The 22,889-nt window shown below is 42.5% G+C and overlaps 1 protein-coding gene across 2 annotated transcripts in view; it reads left to right on the top strand.

Moving 5' to 3' along the window:
• ppp2r2ba (protein phosphatase 2, regulatory subunit B, beta a) overlaps positions 1-22,889 on the top strand; it is a 58,155-nt gene that overhangs the window by 10,716 nt on the left and 24,550 nt on the right. Inside the window, exon 1 of one of the 2 annotated variants that reach the window (XM_054791894.1) lies at positions 15,516-16,073. The exons of the other annotated variant lie outside the window; for it this stretch is intronic. Coding sequence (XP_054647869.1) covers positions 16,004-16,073 — 70 coding nt within the window. The 5' untranslated portion in view covers positions 15,516-16,003. Of the gene's footprint in view, positions 1-15,515; positions 16,074-22,889 lie in introns of those variants that run through there. 2 annotated transcript variants of the gene reach the window in all.

Below are 22,889 nucleotides of genomic sequence, written 5' to 3'. Positions count from 1 at the left end.
CCAGATAGAAGGATGAAGGACATCAGAGTCTCGACTCAAGCTCTATACACATCCAAGCCCACTTCTTTAAACAAAACATCTTAAACCACTGAAAGTAACGACAAGTTGTAATTTGAGTGAGTCGCAGTAACACTGGCAGTGGGCAAACAGAATCACTGGCTCCATTTCAGGGGTAATAGCAACATTCCATCTTGGACTTTTACAGGGATTTTTTTTCTGTTTCCCCAACATCATTTTCAATCTCCCTCTGAAAATAGCCTTCCATTGTTACAAAGTCATCACTGCTGTTTGCACTGAATAACCTCAGTATAACAGGGTCGATATGGATCAGGGATCAAAACGTGGCCAGGAGCAGGAACGACTATACATAGAAAGAATGCTGTTTATTAAGAGGTCTTGTGTTTTTTTTTGTCTCTCAGCACCACGGATAGAGTGTAGTTTGTGTGTGTTTTGTGTGTGGGAGAAGAACAAGAGCGATAATACGTCACCTTACATGCCTCGCTGATGACTTTTGACTCTGAACGTATATGTCATACTGACCAGACATGTCATTAGATACAGTATGCCTGCAGAATCAAATCACATCGATACTACTCAGTTTTCACTGTCAGATGGATATTAATTTAACTTACAGTAAAAGCAACCAGTTTTTGTATGATTTTTACCTTGGTTTTTGCACACTATCTAATTTTTCATACAATATTGCATGGAACAAAGTAGTCTGTTGGCCTTGTACTGTATCATTCCGCAAAATTGAGTGCCTGAATTAATAACGAAAACTGAGGTACCACTGTATTACATTTGGCTTGCCATTTTGGCTACATGAGTGTTATTATCTTTGTAAGTACAGTTTATTAATGCAGCTGTTGTATTTTTGTATTATTATTCTTGTCTCAACCCTTTGCCTCTTTTTCACTTGCTCTTCCTGGCAAACACACGCACACACACACACACACACACACACACACACAGACACACACACACCGTGTATGGATGGATGTCACATGATGCCACTTCATTTATTGGCAGGCAATTCTAGAACCTTGTGACTACCTGCTGTTATTAATACAAGCAAGCAAAATGTTCTAAAGTTGCTATTTGTAAGTATAAGATGTTCTCCCACAGAAGCAAACAAGCTGCATCACGCTCAAGTCGTACTTTACCATGGCAAATATGTAATGTGTTGTAACAGATAATAATATCACTTTTTCAATTATATTACAAATCAGAACTCAAGCCAAACAAAAGTAGACTACCTGAAAATAAACGCACTAACCATCAAATAAAGAATGTTACAGTTGTATCTAGAGGCTATTTGATTTTGCATGCAATTGTGCTGGTAAGTGTTACCAGTTCAATGAAATGACCTTGGTTCTCTCTACCCTTGCATGGGAGGGATTATTCAACATTGATCTGACCAAATGGTTCTGTGACCTGCTCAGCATAAAATGTGTTTGCCATAGAAAAACACTGAACTGGTGTTCTATGTAATGTGCAAAATAGATAAGAAGCAATAAATGAAATTGACACATATGACATGTTCTCCAAACCTGCAGAGATATTTACAAGGGTCTTCTATTCTATATATATTTTTAAATTGTTAGTCCTAGGTGACATGGAAATTCCATGGGTGTATTTGATATGTCACTGAGGTATAGTGATGATAAAATGATTTTTGAATAATGTTTGGTCCTTTCATAATTGCCGATTTAATCTGGATATTGGGGGGAAAAAGGACACAAAAACCTGACACAAATACCATGGTTTTATTGAGGGGCTATGATATTAACTGTAATTGCTTCCTGTAAAATGATTTGCGGAAAAGCTATGGTTAAAAAGTTAAAGTGAGACATCTTCGTCAAAAAAAATCGTTTCAGTGACAGCAAGACTGAATGCTCTTCTCGCTATTAGACAATCTTTGAATCTTTGAATCTTTTTCTTCAGTCAGTGAAGCAAAAGCTAGCAACGGTAGAAACGAAGTTTGAAAAAGCTCATAAACAAGCTGTCTTTGCGCTAAAACGTTTGAACCTTTTGTCTTTGTGAGTATCTACAGTATGTGTACAAAACACTTAAAATAGCGACCTCGAATGTTCCCGAATCATTACTTTGGATATGTTTGTAAACTTGATGATATGCTGTGGCTGATGGCAATGTATTCCTGTGTTTTAGCTTGCTACCTGTGTTTAGCATGTTTAATGCACATTTGTAGATAGTAATTTCACTTTGTGTATGTTACCATCAAAGAAAGCTTCACTAAAGCAAGAAAAGTAAGCCTTGTGTACTGAGTTTTCTAGATTGGTTCGCTGGATGTCTAGCACTCGTACAGTCACGTGCCGTGAGGACAGCATACACTTTGCATACATTTTGCCTCAGTTGCTTATATACTTTGAAATGCATGTTGCACATGGAAATACCTATATGTCAGCTTATGTTTTAAAAATACAATTTTTGTGCTTTCAAAGGTTTTTTAAAATTCTGTTCCTTGTGTGGGTTGCGACTCGGAAAATGTTGGTGCCAGGGTGAGACCATTTCAGAATTCCTTTTAGACTGAACACAACTAGACTCCTCTGTCCTGACCAAAAAGACCTTATTCTCTCTTGTTTACAGTGACCCACTGAGTTTTATAGGCAGTCCGTTCAGGACACATTTTTAACAAAAGTGTACTTGGAAATACATGCCTCCCAGGAGAGCAGTATAGCACTGAGGTTATTTAGGGGCTGCAGACTGGGAGGAATATTTCACTGAGCCCATCTGGCCTGCTTTAAAGTGCTGCTGAGTCAAGGCGAGGTGGTCGGTTGGTAGAAAGGAGGTGGGGATGGATGCTGGGGGAGACGAGGAAACTTACGGGGGTAAAGAGTTGAATCTTGGGCTTGGCTGCGGCACACTGAGCTGCCTCTTTCCATATCAAGCACTTGGCTCTGATTCCTCAACCCATCGATGCCTCTGAGCCTCACCTGCTCTTTCTTTTCTCTTTCTTTTGCCTGTTGTTTTACTCTTCATCTTCGTCATTCTCTCAATCTCCTCCTCCCCTCCTTTTACGTTCTCTCTTTCTCTCTCTCTCTCTCTCTCGCCACTGACAAGCTATTTTTCAGCCTTCCGCTCATCCAGAGGGTTCTGGGATGGGGTCAGGGCCTCCAGGTTACCATAGTGATACTTTGTGTCCTGATGTCATTAGTATTGACAGTGTGCAGCTGGGCCAAGCTGTCCTGGCACTGGGGTTGTTTACTGTTTACACTCACCTAAAACATCCATTTAAAGGTTCTGGGAAGTGTATGTTGACATGTATTCTGTCAGTCTATTTTAAAGTTTTCGCAATGAAACATGTAAGCAACGGGATGCCGAAGCTTATTGTGAAACAGTGAAGTGTTGGATGAACACCAAAAATTGACATTCTACTTTGGAAATGCTCGTCCCTTTAACACCACTATGCCAGATGTACTATTTTTGTTTGCTTGCTGGAGTGCATGTGTATGATCTCTGATATGGCCACCTAAATACATAAACCACAGTGCTTTTCTCATTCCTGCTCGTCCAGTGATGACCTCCCGTGCCAGTCCTCAGCTGGCATGTTGCACCCTGTGTGGCGCTGGGCATTAGTTCTGCCTAGTGTGAGGCCAGGCGTGGACGGAATATGGATCTGAAATGGATACTGTCACATCACATCTAGTCAAATTGCATCTGCAGTGTCAACCAAGGACTCATGCAGAAGTGTTGAACAACTTTTATTAAATGAGTGACAGCTTCATTCATTCATTTCCAGCTGCTTATCCTTTTCCGGGACTATGGGCTAGGGGAGCTGTGCTGTACACCCTGGACTGGTTGCCATTCAATCACATGGCCCATACAGACAAACAACCATTCACTCACATTCACATCTATGAACAATAACCAACAATAACCACTTGTTAACCACATAACTGTGTCACCATCATGACAATAAAAAACTTTGCACTAGGTCTGCGTGCTTAACGTACTTAATCATTCCAATAATCCTATAAACTCGTTTATTTATGGACTCTTGCAAGGTCGCACAATGTTACTCTGTAGATTAACGGCAAGCTTGATTTTGCAGGACTAATTCATCAATTCAATTTCACGAATGAATGAATGTGTGTTGCAATAGGGTGGTGCATTTGATTTAACTATGTACTACTTATTTTGGCCAGACGGTGGTGCTGTGTGATAAGCTGAACTGTTGCCCGTGCCACTGTCTTTGCCTGTGTGGTGTGTGTGTCTGTGTGTGTGTGTGTTTGCTTTCCAGTCAATTTGAAATATATGCTTATGAATCTTCAAAACTATATCACATACAATAGAGGAAAAATATTCATACCATGACCACATTTGCAGTTAAATTGATTTAAAAAAAAATGTTCAGTGGGCATCATGACTGGAAATGACTTAATAAAATGGCTGAAGACCTGTTAGAAGATGTTAGAGTTAGGTCAGTGTTTCGGTCAGTGTTTCTCAATTATTAATAATTTTCTGTCATGACCCTCCCTAGGGTACAGATATTTTTTTCACGGGCCTCCCAATTGAAATCCTGTTGATAACCCGATAAAATGTATTTGTCTGCTGCCACCATGCATTCCGCATAAACAGTGGCGGAGCTACGGGGTGGCCACCCTTGGTCACTCTCACATGTTCACTTTGACTTAAATTCTGAAGCATGATTCAGCACATAAATTGGTTAATATTGGAAACTCTTTGTAACAGCATGAGTGGGTGTGTAAACCATGGAGTCTAGAGTTAAAATAGGAGTGCCGATCGGCATCCACTTCCGTATTGTACCCCGCACAGGTTTGGCCGCCATGATGGTGAGCAGAATCCAGAAGCTATGCTTTGAAAAGATGTCCTCGGCATACTGCTCACCTATGAATTCCTCTAATAGACGCTCCAAAAGCGGACTGGCGGAGCTACGGGGTGGCCAGTGGTGGCCGTGGCCACCCCACTGGCCATCTAGATAATTTAGGTATCAACTTATTGCCACCCTTATGTGAGATAACAGATTCTGAAATAACATTTGCAACAACATCAAATAATTTCAAGTGAAGTGTGCTCACAGCCAGCCCCTTGATACCTCACCTACACATTATCACACTGTTGTGTCATTTCCAGCAAAAAGACACCCATTCAACAATTAAAATGATGTGAAAATGATTTGATTCTGCCTATTTATTTTATTGAAATTGTTTTTGCTACGATTCATAATAAATCGAAGACAGTATTTTTGACAGCCAGCCAGGATGATAAACATGCAGATGGGCAAAGCACTGCTGCCAGGAATTCTGCTCACTCTCTACTATGCTGTGTTTCAAACAATGAACCCCTGAGGCGACTTTGCAACACTGATCCCTCATGCCAGATCAATAAAATGGGCAATAAAAATTAAATCCTTTCCCAATGAGATTCCGTCTTGGTGAGCCTGTGACATGTTTCTATTAAAACAAGTGGCATCATTTATCACTAGTGGTGCTGATCCACCTTAATCTCAAATGTGTGTGTGTGGGTGTGTAATAAAAAGAAGAGTGTGGCTGGACAGCTTGCCACCCTGTGGGCACCCCAACTACAGTCTATCTGTGATCCACGCTGGCAGCTGCTCTGCCAAATGGGATTTTTCTGGAGATTACAGCCTTTAAGTGAGACACGCTTGCAAGTATTTGTCTTTGTTGTTGACAGAGTGTGTGTGTGTGGACTATTGTAATAAAGCAGTGTGTTTTTTGTGTGTGAGGACCCTGGGCCGAGGTGCTCAGAGAACATGCTCTGCGGCCACATGGGACTGATTGGAACATGACTGAATGGCTGCAGGGAAAGCCATTCTGGCAATGTGTCACCGCCAAAGGGGAAGGTGGTGGCAGCAGGCTTCTCATACATTTTTAGCACCATACAGTATATCATGTTGAATACATGCAAGATGGAGGCAGTTCTTCATTGACTCATGCACTGAAGAAACATTTGAGATTATTGTAGCATTATTGCTTTCTTATTCAAGCACAATATGAATAATTTTATTAAACAGCGGTGTAACTCTTCGTTTTAATAACGATTTGATTCCTATCACGATTCGTGGTTGCCGACACGATTCAAGAACGATTTTGGTTCATTTAGAATGATATGATCTGAAATGATTCAGTAACTTTAAATCAATTCAGTAACTTATTAGCCAAAAATTCAACCAGTGTGACTGTAAAATAAATACAGTACCTGGATACTGGACAGTGCAGGTGAAGTTTCCTCGATTCACATTGTTTTTTTTTTGTAAGGGAATCAGGTATAAATTATTAATAATGCTCATATACTTAATAAATTATCAGTGAGTACAAAACATTTGTTAAAAATGCAATACAAAATCAGGATGGTACAGCTTGCCATGATGAATTATTTACATTAAATAGTGCAATCCAAACCTGCACTTTGCACCCTTGGTTGTGTCAACCGAGACATGTCCACAGCAGCCACGGCCTTAAGAAACTCTGGGCGGGTCTCATCCGACCCAGGTGCCCTGCCACTGAGGAGTTTTTTGACCACTTCGGCAACCTCAGCCCCCAGTCTCCAGGCACTGCTTCCTCGTTGGAAGACGTGTCGGCGGGATTGAGGAGGTCGTCAAAGAATTTCTTCCACCGGTCCACAATATCTCGAGTTGAGGTCGGCAGCACACCATCCCCACCATACACGGTGTTGCACTGCTTCCCTCTCCTGAGACGGCAGATGGTGGTGCAGAATCTCTCCGAAGCCATCCGGAAGTCATTCCAGAAGGCTTCCCTGAACTCCTCCCATGTCCGAATTTTTGCCTCAGCGTCCACCATATCCGCCAACCACTTGGCCTGCCTGGTACCTGTCAGCTGCCTCCGGAGCCCCATGGGCCACAAAGGCCCGATATGACTCCTTCTTCAGCTTGACCACTGGGGCCCACCAACGGGTTCTGGGATTACCGCCACGACAGGCACCAACCACCGTATGGCCAGCCACCAACCACCTTATGGAGGTATAGAACATGGCCCACTTAGACTCAATGTTTGTCGTCTCCCTCGGAATATGGTCGAAGCTATCCTGAAGGTGGGAGTTGAAACTCTTTTTGACAGGGGACTTTGCCAGACGTTCTCAGCAGACCCTCACAATGCGTTTGGGCCTGCCAGTTCTGACCGGCATCCTCCCGCATCATCGGCACCAATTCTCCAGCAAGTGGTGCTCTGTTGACAGCTCTGCCCTCTCTTCACTTGAGTGCCCAAAACGTGGCTGCAAGTCCGACGACATGACCTCGAAATGTTGTTCATCATGGACAAGTCCAATAACAAAACACCGCTTAGGTTCAGATCAGGGGGGCTGTTCCTCCCTATCATGCCTTTCCAGGTCTCAGTGTCGCTGCCAACATGAACGTTGAAGTCCCACAGCAGTACTCCCTCGAAGGACTCCAAAAAAGGTGGGTATTCTGAACTGCTGTTTGACACATAAGCGCAAACAACAGTCAAGACCCGTCCCCCCACCCACAGGTGGACGGAAACTCCCCTCTTGTTTACCGTACAGGCCCTGAGCCGGGAGGCAACAAGAATTGCCACCCCTGCCCGTCGCCTGTCACTGCTGGCAATGCCAGAATGGATTAAAATCCAGTTCCCTCAGAGGACTGGTTGCAGAGCCCTTGCAGCTCTGGCTCCTTCCCCACCAGAGAGGTGACATTCCACGTGCCAAGAGCATCTGCACTTTTATCCAGATACACACCAGAATTGATTGTGTTAATCCTTGTATTCCACCCCTCTACAAATGTTTAGGTGATTCTTAAGCAAACTCTATCTGTTTTACTATCTACTTACTGTTCTACTATGTCAGTATACAAATTCAATTATGTCTTGCCTGGGACTTTTCTGTGTGGAGTTTGCATGTTCTCGGAGACTATAAATTGTCCATAGGTGCGAATGTCAGTGTGAATTGTAGTTTTATATGGGTCCTGTAATTGTCTGTATGTATCCCTTCTCGCATCCAGTCATCTTGGATAGGCTCCAGCTCACTTGTTACCCTGAACAGGAAGCAGTAGAAGACAGTGTTGATTTGTGTTGGCCCATCACAAATGAATTTGGACTGCTACAGACATGATTTGATGCTACCTGTTCACCATAGCTCAGAAACACATTTTAATGGGACTGTCTATGTAGCTTGTTACAACTCCTTACAGCAGATGTTATCGTAACTCTGCTTCTTAACATACCTCATACATGTAACAGTGGGTCATCCCGCACAGTCCAGCTCTGCATGCGACTGGGCCCGCTAACGCGCCCCACCGACTGAGAGTCGAGCACGCTCGTCAGTAAGCTAAAAGCCCAGGCTCCCAACCCACTCTGCTCCATCCAAGGAGTCAGGGAGCGAGGTTTGCATAACGCACAGCTAAGCTAGCTGGCATCCGTTACATATGCACATATGCACTACAACTGACTTGGTCAGTTATTATAATGCATGTGTTCACCAATATAGTGAGATATTAGATGTACAATTACATGTACATTATTTTTAAAATCAGTGCACACTTACATGCAGGTGTATAAACAGGCATAGTATAACTGCCTGTTTAACTATGCATATGACAATAAAACTCTTGAATCTTGAATCTTGAATGCAGTCCAGGAAACATTTCTTTAACCCTGTGCGTCTTATAAGGTGCATACATGCGTCTACAGCTGCACAAAATGAAACCAACAGCCATAACTCAATAACTTCATGTTATTAATGTTGCACATTTCTAATGACACAAAGAGTTTTGTGTCATATTTGAACGTAGCACCACAAATTAGGGTATTGTCACAAAGAGTACATATAGTATTTGATTCATTTTAGGGTATGTTTTTTTGAGGTTCTCCTTGAGGTGCTTCGAGGGACCGTTAATTGTTTCTTCTTGATGAGAACTGTCCACGGTCCTGAACATTTGCTGGCTCACATACTGCATGGGGAGGTGGCTTTGTATTCACTCTCTAACCTGCTTAACCTACTTTCCACTTGGCCATCTTTCATCTGTCCACAGAGATAGAAGTGCTGTTGGATAAATATAGCATGCTTAACAACACGCATGCAGTTTGTGCATTCTGAGACGCACAAATCATTCCCACTGTTGTCTGTGTCGTGAACCTTGAACGCATCACTGATCGTTTGACTAATGAAACCCAGTTCCTCTGAGAACATGTACTTCATATTTGGCCCATTAACCCGACTGCTATAAAACATGTTGGGACAGGTTTGCGCCTTTATTGAAATGAATATGAGCAACATAAAGACATTTTGAAGATCTTAATTGTCCAATTATGGAGACAGCTGTTGTGCTGCATTGCAATGCCAATTGAATTGCAGTTTCCTAGCAACCGAAGAAGTACAATACAATGATTTTTTTTCCCCCCTTAAGTGGCACCATTTCCTCTCAGCGTGTTGAGTCTATACTTCCCACAAAACAAATCCACATCCACAGTGTGTGCATGCATTTTCACCTTAAGGCTAATCTATTTGTCAATTTGCATCTTTTATCTTATTGTTGTTGAGCATTGTGCGTGCTTAAAGCCCCCAAAAACACTTGCAATCCCTCCGTTTGATGAATTCTGTCCCAGAATGTTCCACCCTAAGCTAATCATTGTACATGCATTCTTTTCAATTAATTCACTGTCAAGGGAATTAGGGAGGGGTAGTTTGGGGGAGGGGAAAGGAGGGTCAGGGGGAAACAGAAATCCACTCCTGCTGGTTTGAGGACTCCAAGCAATGAAGCATTAGTCACATCCTGATGTAATTGGAATGGCAGCAAGTGTAAAACCTGCTGGTTTAGGGACTGCCTCTAGGCTGGATTTATTGCCCTCTACCAAAACCATACCACGCCTCTTTTTATTTTTCTCTCTTCTTCACTCTTCACCATACCTCCCCCACACTGTCTCACACTCATTCACCAGCTTCAGCCATGCATCTCCATCTGTACTCCATTAAGCAGAACAGTATAGCTGCACTTTGTCTCGTTTCGAAGCTAACCAACTTTCCATTTTTTTACTTGCACCTTTAAATATGATTTACACACTTGACTGAGTAAGGATTTAACGCTGAGTAAATATCTCCGGAGAAAAGTGCAAAGCCACGACAGACTGCAGCAGGTGTATCCAGGCCAGGGTGCTTTGCTGCTGCTCAGTCTCCTGACAGATGGACTTGCAGGGCAATCCTATTACCCCCATGTGTTGAGCTCCTCTTAATGCCAGGGTGGGTTCCATAGTTAAAGGAAGGCAGCACATGTTTTGAAGTAGAATCTGATGCTACTGAATCATAATAATCCTCATTTGTTTGATAACACAGTGGAGATTTGTCATCTGGAGATCAACAACTGTTGGCATTTTTACATTGATTGTAAACAAACTGTGCTGCTAAATGACATATTAAACATATTCATTATTGCAGTTTAGTTTTTTATTCCTTAAAACACAGTGCTCTTGGCGCATATATATTTTTCCCTTGTGGAATTGGTAAATTATCTATATATTTGACAACATGGCCTATTTGGGATTTGTGACCTTTAATTACCAGGGAATTGTGATTCATCAACTTTCGGTGCATAATTTACCCACTCTCCTGTCAGTTCCTGTTAGTGTAATGGTACAGCTTTTTTGTTTTGACTGGCATTTCGTGATACAGTCATTTTGTAATTGGGGGATCCAATGAAAATTCTGTTTAGCGCCCCAATTTGGCCAGGGGCGACTCATCATACTCAGAGGGGTTTGTAATACATTGGAACCTTGGTTACTGTCATTAATCTGTTCCAGAAGGGCCGGCTCTAACTGAAACATACTTTAAGTGGTTTCTCAACTCAAGTCTCTGCTTTTCTTTTGATCATGGCTGCAAAATATGGTTATGGTTTCATTTATTTCAAACATGCATCTAGTTTACATTGAATGCTTCATATTACAATTCACAAATCCACATGTGCCGCACGGTGGCCTAGTGGTTAGCATGTTGGCCACACAGTCAGGAGATTGGGAAAATCTGGGTTTGAAGCTCCGTTGGAGTTTGCATATTCATGCGTGGGTTTTCTCCGGTAGTGCGGTTTCCTCCCACATTCCAAAAACATGCATGTTAGGTTAATTGCCAACTCTAAATTGTCCATAGGTATGAACGTGAGTGTGAATGGTTGTTTGTCTATATGTGACCTGGCGACCAGTCCAGGGTGTACCCCGCCTCTCGCCTGGGATATCCTCTCGGGATAGGCATACCTGTGACCCTACTGACAATAAGCGGCATAGAAAACGGATGGATGGAATTCCACATGTCCTATAAAGAGTAGGAATAAGCAGAGCTTATTTAATCCTACCCCCTGTCCATAGCTGTTACACATGTTCACTTCCTATATACAACATGCACTAATTCACTACTACGTTATTCTTCCATAAAAGTTATTATAATAATAATTATTATTATTTTTAAACTAAAGAGAACAAAACAACAAAAAGCAAAATATCCCATCCCACAATGGAGCCACAGAAATTTGCAAGTGCCAGCATTTTGATAAATAAGTTGAGAAACACTATTGAATTCAAGAAATAGCGTTGTCTTTTCAACAAACAGATTTTCAATGAAGATAAAAATAACCTTAAATGTTCATTTATCCCTTTCATTATTTATTTGTATGCATTTAGTATTATGCGTGTAAAACTATAATTGCAAAACTATAAAAACATGTTTTCTGTTTACATTTCTAAGACTTGTGGCACAACTGTGTTAGGTAGCAAAGAACTACATAGTCAACTGCTGATGACATCATAGATGGGAAACTGAGCTGACTTCCGCTACTTGTTTTCATGTAGTAGCAAGCTAATAGGCTACTGACGAGGGCGTTTTGTGGTAACGATACATTAAGAACACAGTTGGACACAGGTAGTATTTATAACACGTCAAGACATGCACCACATTGTATGCTAACTAGAAAATGTAGGCACACTGAGGCAAATTTTTTTGTGTACATTTTTTATGTTAACTGGAAAACACATTAACCGTACGCAAATCAAGGTTCCACTGTATTACAGTAAACATATTCTTAAATCAATATATTTGGATGTATTACTGAGTTAAATCATTTCTATGTGCTGTCCTGATCATATGAATGAAAGTGATTTCTTCTGTTAACCTGGAGCAACCTTTAGTGAAGGTGAGCTGTCAGTGCTGATCTGTCCATGCGTGTGTTCACGCCTCTATGTACATAGTATGTTGCTTGGTATGCAGACGGCGTATTTCCCGCCTGTAGCCCTTGCACGGGCATCCTCGAGTGAAGCAATTACCACACATCAAGGAAAGCAATTGGGCATGACTAAAATATCATTGCCCTGTGATTGTCCCCAGGTTTGGACTGGTAGAATCTATTTTAACCCACTTTGTCGAGGAGAATTGAGGACATGCTCACCAATCCCGGTGCGCTCCCCCTTGAGCATTTCCTGCGAGTGTGACCTGCGAGGGGTTGTAATGTATAGACACGCTGTCACATGTGCTTTACCAAGCAGACATGGAATGCAGTAAGCAAGTGAGGAGTGTATGTATACTGACTGGAGGTAGGGACCAATGAGCAATGGGATGCAGAAACTTGAGGTCCTATGTGAGAAAATTGTTATCGATCTGAGATTGCTTGTAAGGGAGCCAATTTACGAGGCACTGGTGTTGTTACTGTGTTCTACTTTGCTTGAAGTCCAGCAGCCATTCTGTGTTGTCGCAGCGTGGGGGGTGGAATGAGATAAGAGGGAATGTGATCGTCATATATTCAGAGTCCAGAAAGGCAGCATTGATCCCAGGCCTTGGCTCAGAGCAGTTCCTCATTATACACTTTAATAACTCTGCCTTTAATAGCCACCTCTGTCTGTCTCTGTCTATCATACACACACACCCAACCTCTCACCTCTGACAAAAATGAACCTTTCAAGCATGTGGCTTCATCTTATTACACCCATTGTTTCGCTGTTTCCATTTCAATTCCATTCAGTCATGCTGCTCAACTGTAACTTAGCCGACTTCTCTGTGGCAGAATATTTCTATTGTCCTTCTGGATCCTGTTTAAATATTGATAGAGATGGGCAACACCACAGACCACTCAGTCAGATCCAGGAGGTCAAGGATGGAAGCGTTTTTCTGCAAATTTCATTAGAGGAGCAAAGGACTGTGGAGATGGAAACACACAACCTCACCGCTGCTCCTGCAGCCCTCATTATTCCCTGCATGGATAATGCCCTGTAATATATTCCAGTGGAAGTTGCAGGTTGATGGGGTGTAAAATAGCATGTGTAGGAAGGTGGTGCTTTTTTTTTTTTTTTTTGGCATTGACAGCCTTCCTCCCTCACAGTCAGATCCCCATTAGAAGAGGAGAGGATTGGATGTGCAAATGGTCCTGTGGATTAGCGAGCTAATGCATTTAGGAGAGGGGGGGTCCCAATCCCTTTATTGCTACTGCTGCTGTGCACTGGGGGGCTTGACAAGGGGTGATACCCAGTCCCTTTGTGGAAGTAGAGAGATTTAGGTTAAAGTGAGGAGATATGAGCAGAGGATGCACACACTAAAGCACCTCTCACACGTACAAAACAGCCATCATAGATGAGGGTTTGTGAAAGAGAGGCCACATTGTTGGGTTATTTCAGTTTAAATGAGATCTTTGTAGAAAGAAGCGCAGACGGTGGCTTTACTAATCTAATTAATCAGCGTCTGGGCGGTTTCTTCTTTCTTGCCATTTCTATTGCATCTTCATTTCTTACCAAACTCTTCCTCCCTGCCTTTGTATGAATGCCTTTTGTGTCTGTCGGTGCACTGTACTACACAATACTGCAATAACAAGCATGTACTTCTCAGAAAAAAAAATAGTCTTTTTACATATGAATAAACAGTGAGTGCTGGTGTCAACTGACTTTGCTCTATATATAAAAGGTAAAGTGCAAATACTGGTCTGATCGTACTGAATGATGTTATTGACATTGGCATCATGTTTAAGTATCAGTATGCTGCTTATGCAGTTGTGTGTGTGTGTTATAATCATATAAATTGTATCTTACAGTCATATAAAATGCAAAATGTTGATGAAAAGATAATTCAATATTGGAATAGACACAATTAATACAAATATTATTCTTATGATGCAGTTATTCTCATCTGGTGGATCGCAAAAATCATTTACAAATATATAATGCACAATATATAATGACAGTATGGTGACGCAGTGATTAGCATGTCTGCCTCACAGTCAGGAGATACAGGATCAAATCTGTTGGAGCAGCTCTGTATGTCTGTTTGTCTTTATGTGACCTGACTGACTGGCAACCAGTCCAGTCCTCTTACCCAAAGTCAACTGGGATAGGCTTCAGCTCACCCGAGATTCTGAACAAGACATGCTGGATTAAATGAATGAATGAACTGATCTATTGATCATGGTTTTAGTTTTTTGGTGTGTTGTTTCCATGCTGGCTTCCTCCCACAGCAATTCAGCTCAGTCAAGACTGAACTGAATTGCCAGTGGTGTGTGAATGTGACTGTGTGTCAGCCCCGTCCTTGACAGGTGATCAGTCACACCTTAAATCAATCGGGACTCCAGCTACGCCTGTGACACTGAACAGGATAAAACTGTTCACGGAAGGTTGCATTTAGTGTTCACTGTTATGAATGCACTCATAGGTGTGATACAGGATGTACAAAATGTAGCCCCGGGAGCATTTGCGGCACGAAGCTTGTTTTTTATTGGCCCGAGACATATTCTAAAGATAAAATTAAACACAGCCTGCATTTCAATATTACACAGACTACAAAGAAAAACTGAAAATAAGGCCGGAGTCCCATCAAATGCACCTGCAAGTGAACCTGCAAACCAATATGGCAGACTAGCAGTGCGCCTTACAGCATACTCTTACTTTTTAATGATCTGTCTGTATCCTGTCATGATGAACATATGTTCCAGATTTCCTGGCAAGTATTTCTCACTCATTTTTACCAGATGCTGGCAATATTTGAGATGTTTTCGAGTATGTTAAAACCATCAAAAAGGTGATTTAGTTGCCGTAATAGTAGTGAAGAAAAGAAATCATGAGTTTCAAGAGGGCCTCTTTGTCACCTATACCACAAATGTGAATAGCATAACTTGACCCACATTTGATTCATATTAGCATGTTTAATGAATTAAAATATGAAGAATAATTCAAGTGAAAGTGAAGGACGCACACCCCTGGTGTTATGTGGTACTTTACAATATATACAATTTGTGTCCTTACTTTTGAGGGTTAATATTCATTATATTTCTCATTATCTCTCTTATACGTTTATCCATTATGCAAATTTTGTGTCTACATGTGATCGTTCACTTCATATTATCCAAAGCCAGGAATCACACGTTTGATTTGGTCATTCATGTATGCTCTCTGGGCAATTTTTTAATTTGATTGTGACAATATACTGTATATACGGTAGATCATTGTCGAGTGTGTGTCTGCATGGGAGGGGTCTCCTATGCTGCAAGTGCGGAGGCAGCAGTGTGTGTGAGTGTGTTTGCATGCACTTATATGCATGCCTAGTGAGTCAGCTCACTATCGCTCCGTGAATGAGAAGAGCATTCGGCCCCGGTCCACAGAACGCAACCTCTGGAGGTGTTGGACTTGGCAATGCAGAAGTGGTCGGCGCCCGCTTGTTGACGCATAATCCCGCCCGCCCCGCTGGCACTGAGAGGGGGCAGAGCCATCCTACCTTAAATCAAACCCTGGAGGAGTGATTTATGAGAGAGCTGCTACATCTTCACAAGACATTTCGCTCATTTCATTTTTTTTTGCATGACGACGCACGGATTCTACTCGCGAACCAGAGAGACATATAGCATTTGATCCAAAAATTGGCACATCATCACCAAGGCTATTTGATCGCCTTCGTTGCACCGCAGATCTGGAGCCATGACAGGCGCCCCGCTGGTTCAACAGCCCGCCTGCTGACGGTACCGGGGCAGGATGGGAGAAAGGTCTGCCGCTGTCAGGATCCCGAAGCAGCCGATTTATCAATGGAGGAGGAGAGCGACACCCGGAAAATTAACAGCAGCTTCCTTCGCGACCACAACTATGCAACCGAAGGTATTTATTTCAAGCTTGCGTGGAGCTTTGCTGAGAATGCACGCCGAACCGGTGCAGCTGCAGGGATGCCTTCAGAACACTGCCCTAACTTGTGTGGCAGCAATAAGAGTTTAAATGTCATTGAATGACGCAAAGTGCAAGACAGATATTGTGGTGTTTCGTCATGATGTAGTAGGTAGTGGTGCTGCCAGTAAGACAAATATTGTGGTGTTTCGTCATGTTGTAGTAGGTAGTGGTGCTGCCAGTAAATGGAGATGATGAGGTGGAGTCCAGTCATGCTATTTTAGGATAAGCAAGGCTTTAATCTGTGGGGACTACACTATATGGGCAAAGGGAATAAATCCTCCTATGTGCACCAGTGTGCAATGTCTATCATGCTGTTACATGTTTAGAGACAAGAAAAATTTGTTCCAATTTGAGGGTTATTTCCTCTCCTCTGTGACTGGAAAACCAATTAAATATTATAATGGAATCAATGTATATTTTTTGCTTTCACAGAAAGTGGAACCAATAAAGGTCAAATGTCTCCCTACCGCACACACTGAGCAATGAACAATAACAGTTATTGCTGCTTCAGGGCAATAATCGCTGCTCCCATCCTGCTCTGCTCCCTGACCACAGAGCCTCTTGATTGTCTGCCTGTTAGCTGTTTGATGGTTAATAGTTCCCTCATGTTCCACCAATCAGTTGCACAAGCTGCTTGGTCAACATAAAACATTGATTTACAGGTAAAGGCATTCCTGAATCAAGTCATTCATCTCATTAGGACCTCTGCCTATGTAGTAAGCAATTATGCAGATTGTGTTAATGGCTGAGCTGGTATGAGTAAGATAATAGCAGCGTTTAGGCTTTAACTTGCAGCAATTAACTAAGTGCACCATATTGTCATTCACCAGTTTGTACAATATTAAGAGAGTGCCTCCAATATTTTTTAGTAATGCCAAGTATTTTGTCTCAAAAGTCCCTGCAAATTTAGGTCAGCCTTTAATATTTTAATTCCCAATACATCTAAAGCATCCTTATGAGAGTACAAGGCAGATAAAGCAGGTTTTTTGTGCAATTGCCAGAAAATGGAGGGTGTTTGCGGGGTTCGTCAGACGCCACATTTAGGCTGCAGGAGCAACAAAGCATGAACTGCAGGGAGAAAGTGTTTTCATTTAAATGTGTCATCATTGACTGAGCTCCCACATGCACATACTGCTAAACACACAGAGCGGGAGGCTGTGAAGTGGGGGTAGAAGTGATGGATATCTTTGTTTGCGCTGAGATGAAAAACTGGAGCTTCTTCCAGCTTGTGTCTCGCTTGTGTCTTGCGTCTGACTCCTTCAAACCTGCCCCAGTGTTTCTCGTGGTTTCATCAAGAGGAAGTAGATGAGCGCTACACATGGTTGTCAATGACTGGCCAGCCTGTGGCCCATCTGTGCTTTTTAAACTCAGCAAGCTTACTTTTGTTACATTTTATAGCTTTAATTTATGATCGCCACAGCCCATATATTACGGATGAGTGTGTGTATTTGACAACTGCTAGCCCTCCCTAAGTAGTATGAAGTCAGACTGCAGCCAAAGATCACACGAGCAGGTGTCTGGGTCTACATCTCATCCTCATAATTTACGTTTCATCAGGCCAAGCCCACTCAGACCACACACACACACACACTTACACAGATAGGCAAGTCTCTGATGAGTAGTGGCGAGATGGTAGGGATCCCCCGGCCCCCCAGGCTGCGCTTGCCCATACCAGCAGGAGCCTGTAATGATGTCACATTTTAATGATGTCAGTGGCGCTGACCTTTGCCTTGTACCAATCCCATGCATCGCTGAGTGTGTGGGCAGTTACATTGACTCTGTGTGTGTGTTGATGTCTGTAAACTATATTCGCAATCAATTAGCTATCGCCTGTCAAACATCATCATCATTTTAATGAAAGAAAATAGCATTATGGTCTCATTTGACAAATTGAGCGGCAGCCACCTGCAGATGACACATGCATCGCTAATGGCAACTGGCTGAATGGCTCAGCACATCATGACTGCATGTCTCACAGTTAATGTGCATGTTGCAGTGTTTCCCAGAGGGCTGCAATGTATTTGTGGCGGTGGTGGGTTGCATATACGCCCACGACGCATTTGCAAAAACACAAAAAGCACACAAGAATCAAAAGAGAAATATGTTTAGATCTACAGATGAACTATTGTTTTTTGCTTCTTTTTTTTGTGTTTTTAAAGGTCACAGACAAAACTGAGCCGCCTGTGAATACTTTTCAAGAGGGAAGGGGCCCACAGCAGCACCCACTGCTCTTTGAGAAGAGTGATACGTGCTTTCATTTCAGTCAGGACCTTTCCCTCAAGTTGTCGCTAGTTGTTTTTTTGAAAAAGTGTCCAGAGAGGTCTGATTACTCGGTAAATATAGTGACAGTCACTAAGTTGGCAACACCGATCCCTCCTGTTCCGTCTTCTTATTCTCTGTCAGACCAGGCGCTCCTGGAGGGGCTCAGAGTAGAACTGCTGCTCCTTCACATCGAGAGGAGTCAGTTGAGGTGGCTCTGGCATCTAGTCCGGATGCCTCCTGGATGCCACACTGTTGAGGTGCTCCGGGCATACCCAGCCGGGAGGAGGCCGCAGGGCAGACCTAGGACACATTGGAGGGATTATGTCTCACAGCTGGCCTGGGAATGCCTTGGTGTCCTCCCGGTGGAACTGGAAGAGATGGCCAGAGAACGGGAACTTTGGACTTCCCTACTGAGACTGCTGCCTCCATGACCCGAATACGGATAAGTGGAAGAAAATGGATTGATAGATGGACCAGGGGCGTTATACGGTAATGTGTTTAAGAGCGAGGGCAAACAAGTAATGCGAAATCTTTTTGTGGCGTGCCAAATTTTATGTATGGGAAACGCTGTGTTTACATTATGCTCTTACAGCACAGACCAATGTTCAATTTAAGGTCTTGGCTGAAAGAAATGTGAATAGCTTCCTTGCTGTGAGGCAGCATCCAGCCTAAATGTCTGCTTTGGTATTGATTTTTGCTCCTTTACGGAACAACGACCTAAAGATCTCTTGGTTGGACACGTAATCCTTTCCTCCATCGCTTCCCTGCCCCCTGCATTCTCTCATTTGGTGACTACAAGGCAGCTTGTGACATATTTGAATACTGATGCAGAGAGCTCACAATCTTTATTGCTGCCGCTTATGAGAGAGGAGCTGGGGCTTGCCTGTGTGCCAAGGCAAACGGCCTGGGGCTACACTTTAGGACCCCAGCATGAAAAGACTTAGCCCACCATACCCCCAGGTCCCATCCATTATTCACCTCGAAACGTTCAAAACACCTCGCCTCGCCACGTAATGCCAGTCGTATAATGTGTGTGTGCGTATGGGGGTGATGGGTAGGGGCTTAATGGCAAGCTGTGAAGTTGGGGCGAGTCGTAGTCCTTATTCAGCAGCTGCTTTCTTGCCCTGATTAGCTTCTTATTAAGTCTGCAGCTCCATGAAAATTTAATGAGAATTTATTAATGTGTACCCGTGGCGCTGCAGCTACATGATTACAAATATATCTTTTTTTCCTCAGCCCTGCCTACGATTTCCAGGTCAGATTGTGGAGCCGCTTTGATGGTTACACCATGTGTGAGCCACTGAGTGTGCCACTCGCCTGAAGGCTGAGCAATGTTTGACCTCTCTGAACTTAATAACGGGGTGCATTAGTACTTTTTGATACCGGACTGCTGTGTTCGTATGGGGCAACACATGGGATCCTTTATAGTCTACTGATAATGCCCATGTAAAAACACGATATGTGACTTTCACTTCATTCAGCCTTGACAAGAGGATGAAAGAGATTTCAGCAAGACAGAAAGGCGAGAGACAGCTTTTGTTTTGCTGCTGGATTAAAATTCAATGTGCTCCCTTTCTCCCCCCAAGTCCCCTCCCTCTATTCCATCTTCAATTTCTGTGAGATATCAACAACAAAGGTTTGCAAGCCTCATGTGTTTGGTGCCTGCATAAATTGATCACTGACTTCATTCTGACGTCTGTCCCGTGTTGTGTCTGCAGTCAGATGTGTGCCACTTGCAATGTGTTAATGAAGTGGGAGAAATGAGGCAACGACACCTAGTTCACCCAACTCTCCTTTCAGTGTGGCTCTCCCACACATACACACACACACACATTCAGCCATAATGCACGCTCTACATCTCATGGGGCTGATTCACAAGAAACCAGGTTAATTAGCTTGTTCACATCAGATCTTACAAAGAGTCATGCTCCTCACATGAAGAGAGCTGCATTATGCTCTTTGGCTTTGTGCGGTGCTCATAAAGCTTAATAAAACACTTAATCGCATGGCTGCCAGGCCAGTCGGTTACAGCAGCGGGGCTTTTTCAAAGTTTCAATTCATCCCCATTGTAAAGTGGCTCTGAACAGAGGCGACAATCAGCTGTTTATTCCCACTAGAAAAGTGATGAATTAGCACTTAGTACTTAATATGTTGCATTTGTGAAACAGTGGCAGCCAACTGACCTCCAATTTGTGCAGATTTCTAAACAAAATTTCTAACAATGCAATGTAGTACTGTAACATTCTTAACAGCCGAACAAGTGAACAAGTGTAACTACAATATGCTGCAAATATACCACTGTAATACTAATACAAGGCCACCGATCAGTATCGGTCGATTTCCATTAAAAAAATCATGTGATCGACACATGCCGATAAATGCCTTTCAGCGCCGATTACAAAAGCCTGTGGCTAGCACTATTGCACCCCACAGCCCAACACATGCCACGAAAACTATCTTGTGGGGGTAGCATGTTAAAATGGTTTAAAACGGCATTTGAACAACAAACACTTAATGGAGTATGGTGACCTTACGAGGCTCACGGTGTGATCATCAGTCAAACGGCAGCTAACGCAGCCATGTGCAGGCTAAGCTGGGCCCCCTGGCAGTCAAGGGACCTTGGAATTCTCCTGACTTTTTTCCCTTTTATACGGCACCCCTGGCCAAAAGCGGTCATCATAAATAAATTCAAACATGTATAATTAATCCATGTGATCGGTATCGGCCCATTTCAGTCCTGGATGATCGGAATCGGCAGCATAAAACCCTGATCGGAGCATCCCAAGTTAATACGTGAAAACTGGGGCATCTGACTGAATTTTTAATGCGATAGGGGAATATGCCATTGAATGTTCTCAATTCCTGTTTTGATGCCAGCGTTGTATTGAGCAAAATAATGCTGCCAAGAGGCCATAATGGATGTCTGCATGGATGGAGCTCAACGTCCCACACATGACGTCGTGTTGCAAGCTAGTTGAGACTGAACTGAGAGAGCCTCTGCTGGTTGCAGCTAAGTCGTGGACTCCATTTTGCCTCAACTGAATGAAAGACACAATGGAGTGCATTCATCACAATCAATGTCATAAAATCTTTGGCTAGCAAGACAACAAAATACTAAGTATTGCTGGACAAAAATATTGGGACACACTTGAGTCTGCTACTTCTGGTGTACAAGTGATCCCGCAGATTTGTGATGCAGCATTCCCGGACAATTTACAGATTTTTGGTAAAAAAACAAAAAAACAAACGTTTTTAGAAAGTTTTTCCACAGAAAGCACATTTCATTCATCCTAAGTCGGTAATAATTAATGAATGCGTGATAATACAGGTAGAATATGCAGCATACATGTACCACTGTTAGAAAGCCCACAATTTTTACGATTAGGTCTTTATGGTGCACTGATAATGTTTTTTCATAAAGGGTCGAGATTTCGCACATTGTTCGGCAGTCTTTGAATGCACCATAGTTATGTGACTGTGACTCAGATTCCATCAGTTCACTGATCACCTTATGTTATCATTCATCATTCATTCCTGGTGAGTACGTATACATTTAATACTTTGAGTGTGTGATGCATATTTAGCACTTAAATCTGAATTCTGTTATGAGTGGACAATGGCAATTGAAGAGAGAAGGGGAGGGTTCTGGCGCTGAATTGATCGCAATCCTTTGCTTAAACTACATGTCACACAGGGTAAAAAAAAAAAAAAAGTGCAAAGAAAACGTTGCACAGTTCATCTTTTGATGCTTGCTAAATTGAACATTTGTGAGGTATGCTGACATCCTGTGAAGCTGAGTGAAACGGTTAGACCAAGGTTGTCATATCGTTTTCATTGAGGGCCACATCGCAGTTATGTTTGCCCTCAAATGGCCACTTGTAACTGCCAATATATAGGAATATTAATATGAATATAACCTTGTGATATTATTGCACATTTGCATTTCATTATTTTCTTTTAATTAACAAACTGATGGATAGCTTGCTTTGAAATGAGAAGTGAAGTGAGAATGTCAAGATGACAAGCAGACATGTGAGTATTTATTTTTGATAACAAAAAAATGTTTGGAATATCTTGTTGCGCGATCAGATAATATTCAAGTTTAGAAGAACTGCACGCAATATAATTTTTTCTGTTGAAATGAAAGAATAAATATATTTAGAAGAATGCATCATTGACACACATTATCCCCAAGCTTTCGCGGGCCACTTAAAATGATGTGGCGTGTCACATCTGGCCCCTTTACGTTATTTTCTGGGTTTTTTTTCATCAACATTCTTAAAACCTGTGCATTAGTATTCTTACTGAATATTAATGTTTGGTGCAAGTGGGACTAATAACGCACACAGGAAAGTTTGATGGCTGAGGACAGGGAATGAGCCTGCTGCTGCTGTTTGTGCGTGTGATAATTGTGCCCTGCTTGCAGCTTTTCCATAAAATAGATGTGTAGCTCCTGATCATACCTGTCAACTCTCCAGTTTTCCCTCA

Source organism: Dunckerocampus dactyliophorus, chromosome 11 (genome assembly GCF_027744805.1).
Source record: "Dunckerocampus dactyliophorus isolate RoL2022-P2 chromosome 11, RoL_Ddac_1.1, whole genome shotgun sequence".
In the NCBI taxonomy this organism is placed as follows: domain Eukaryota; kingdom Metazoa; phylum Chordata; class Actinopteri; order Syngnathiformes; family Syngnathidae; genus Dunckerocampus; species Dunckerocampus dactyliophorus.
The sequence above is the reverse complement of the archived record's forward strand: the minus strand, read 5'-3'. Positions and strand labels throughout refer to the sequence as shown.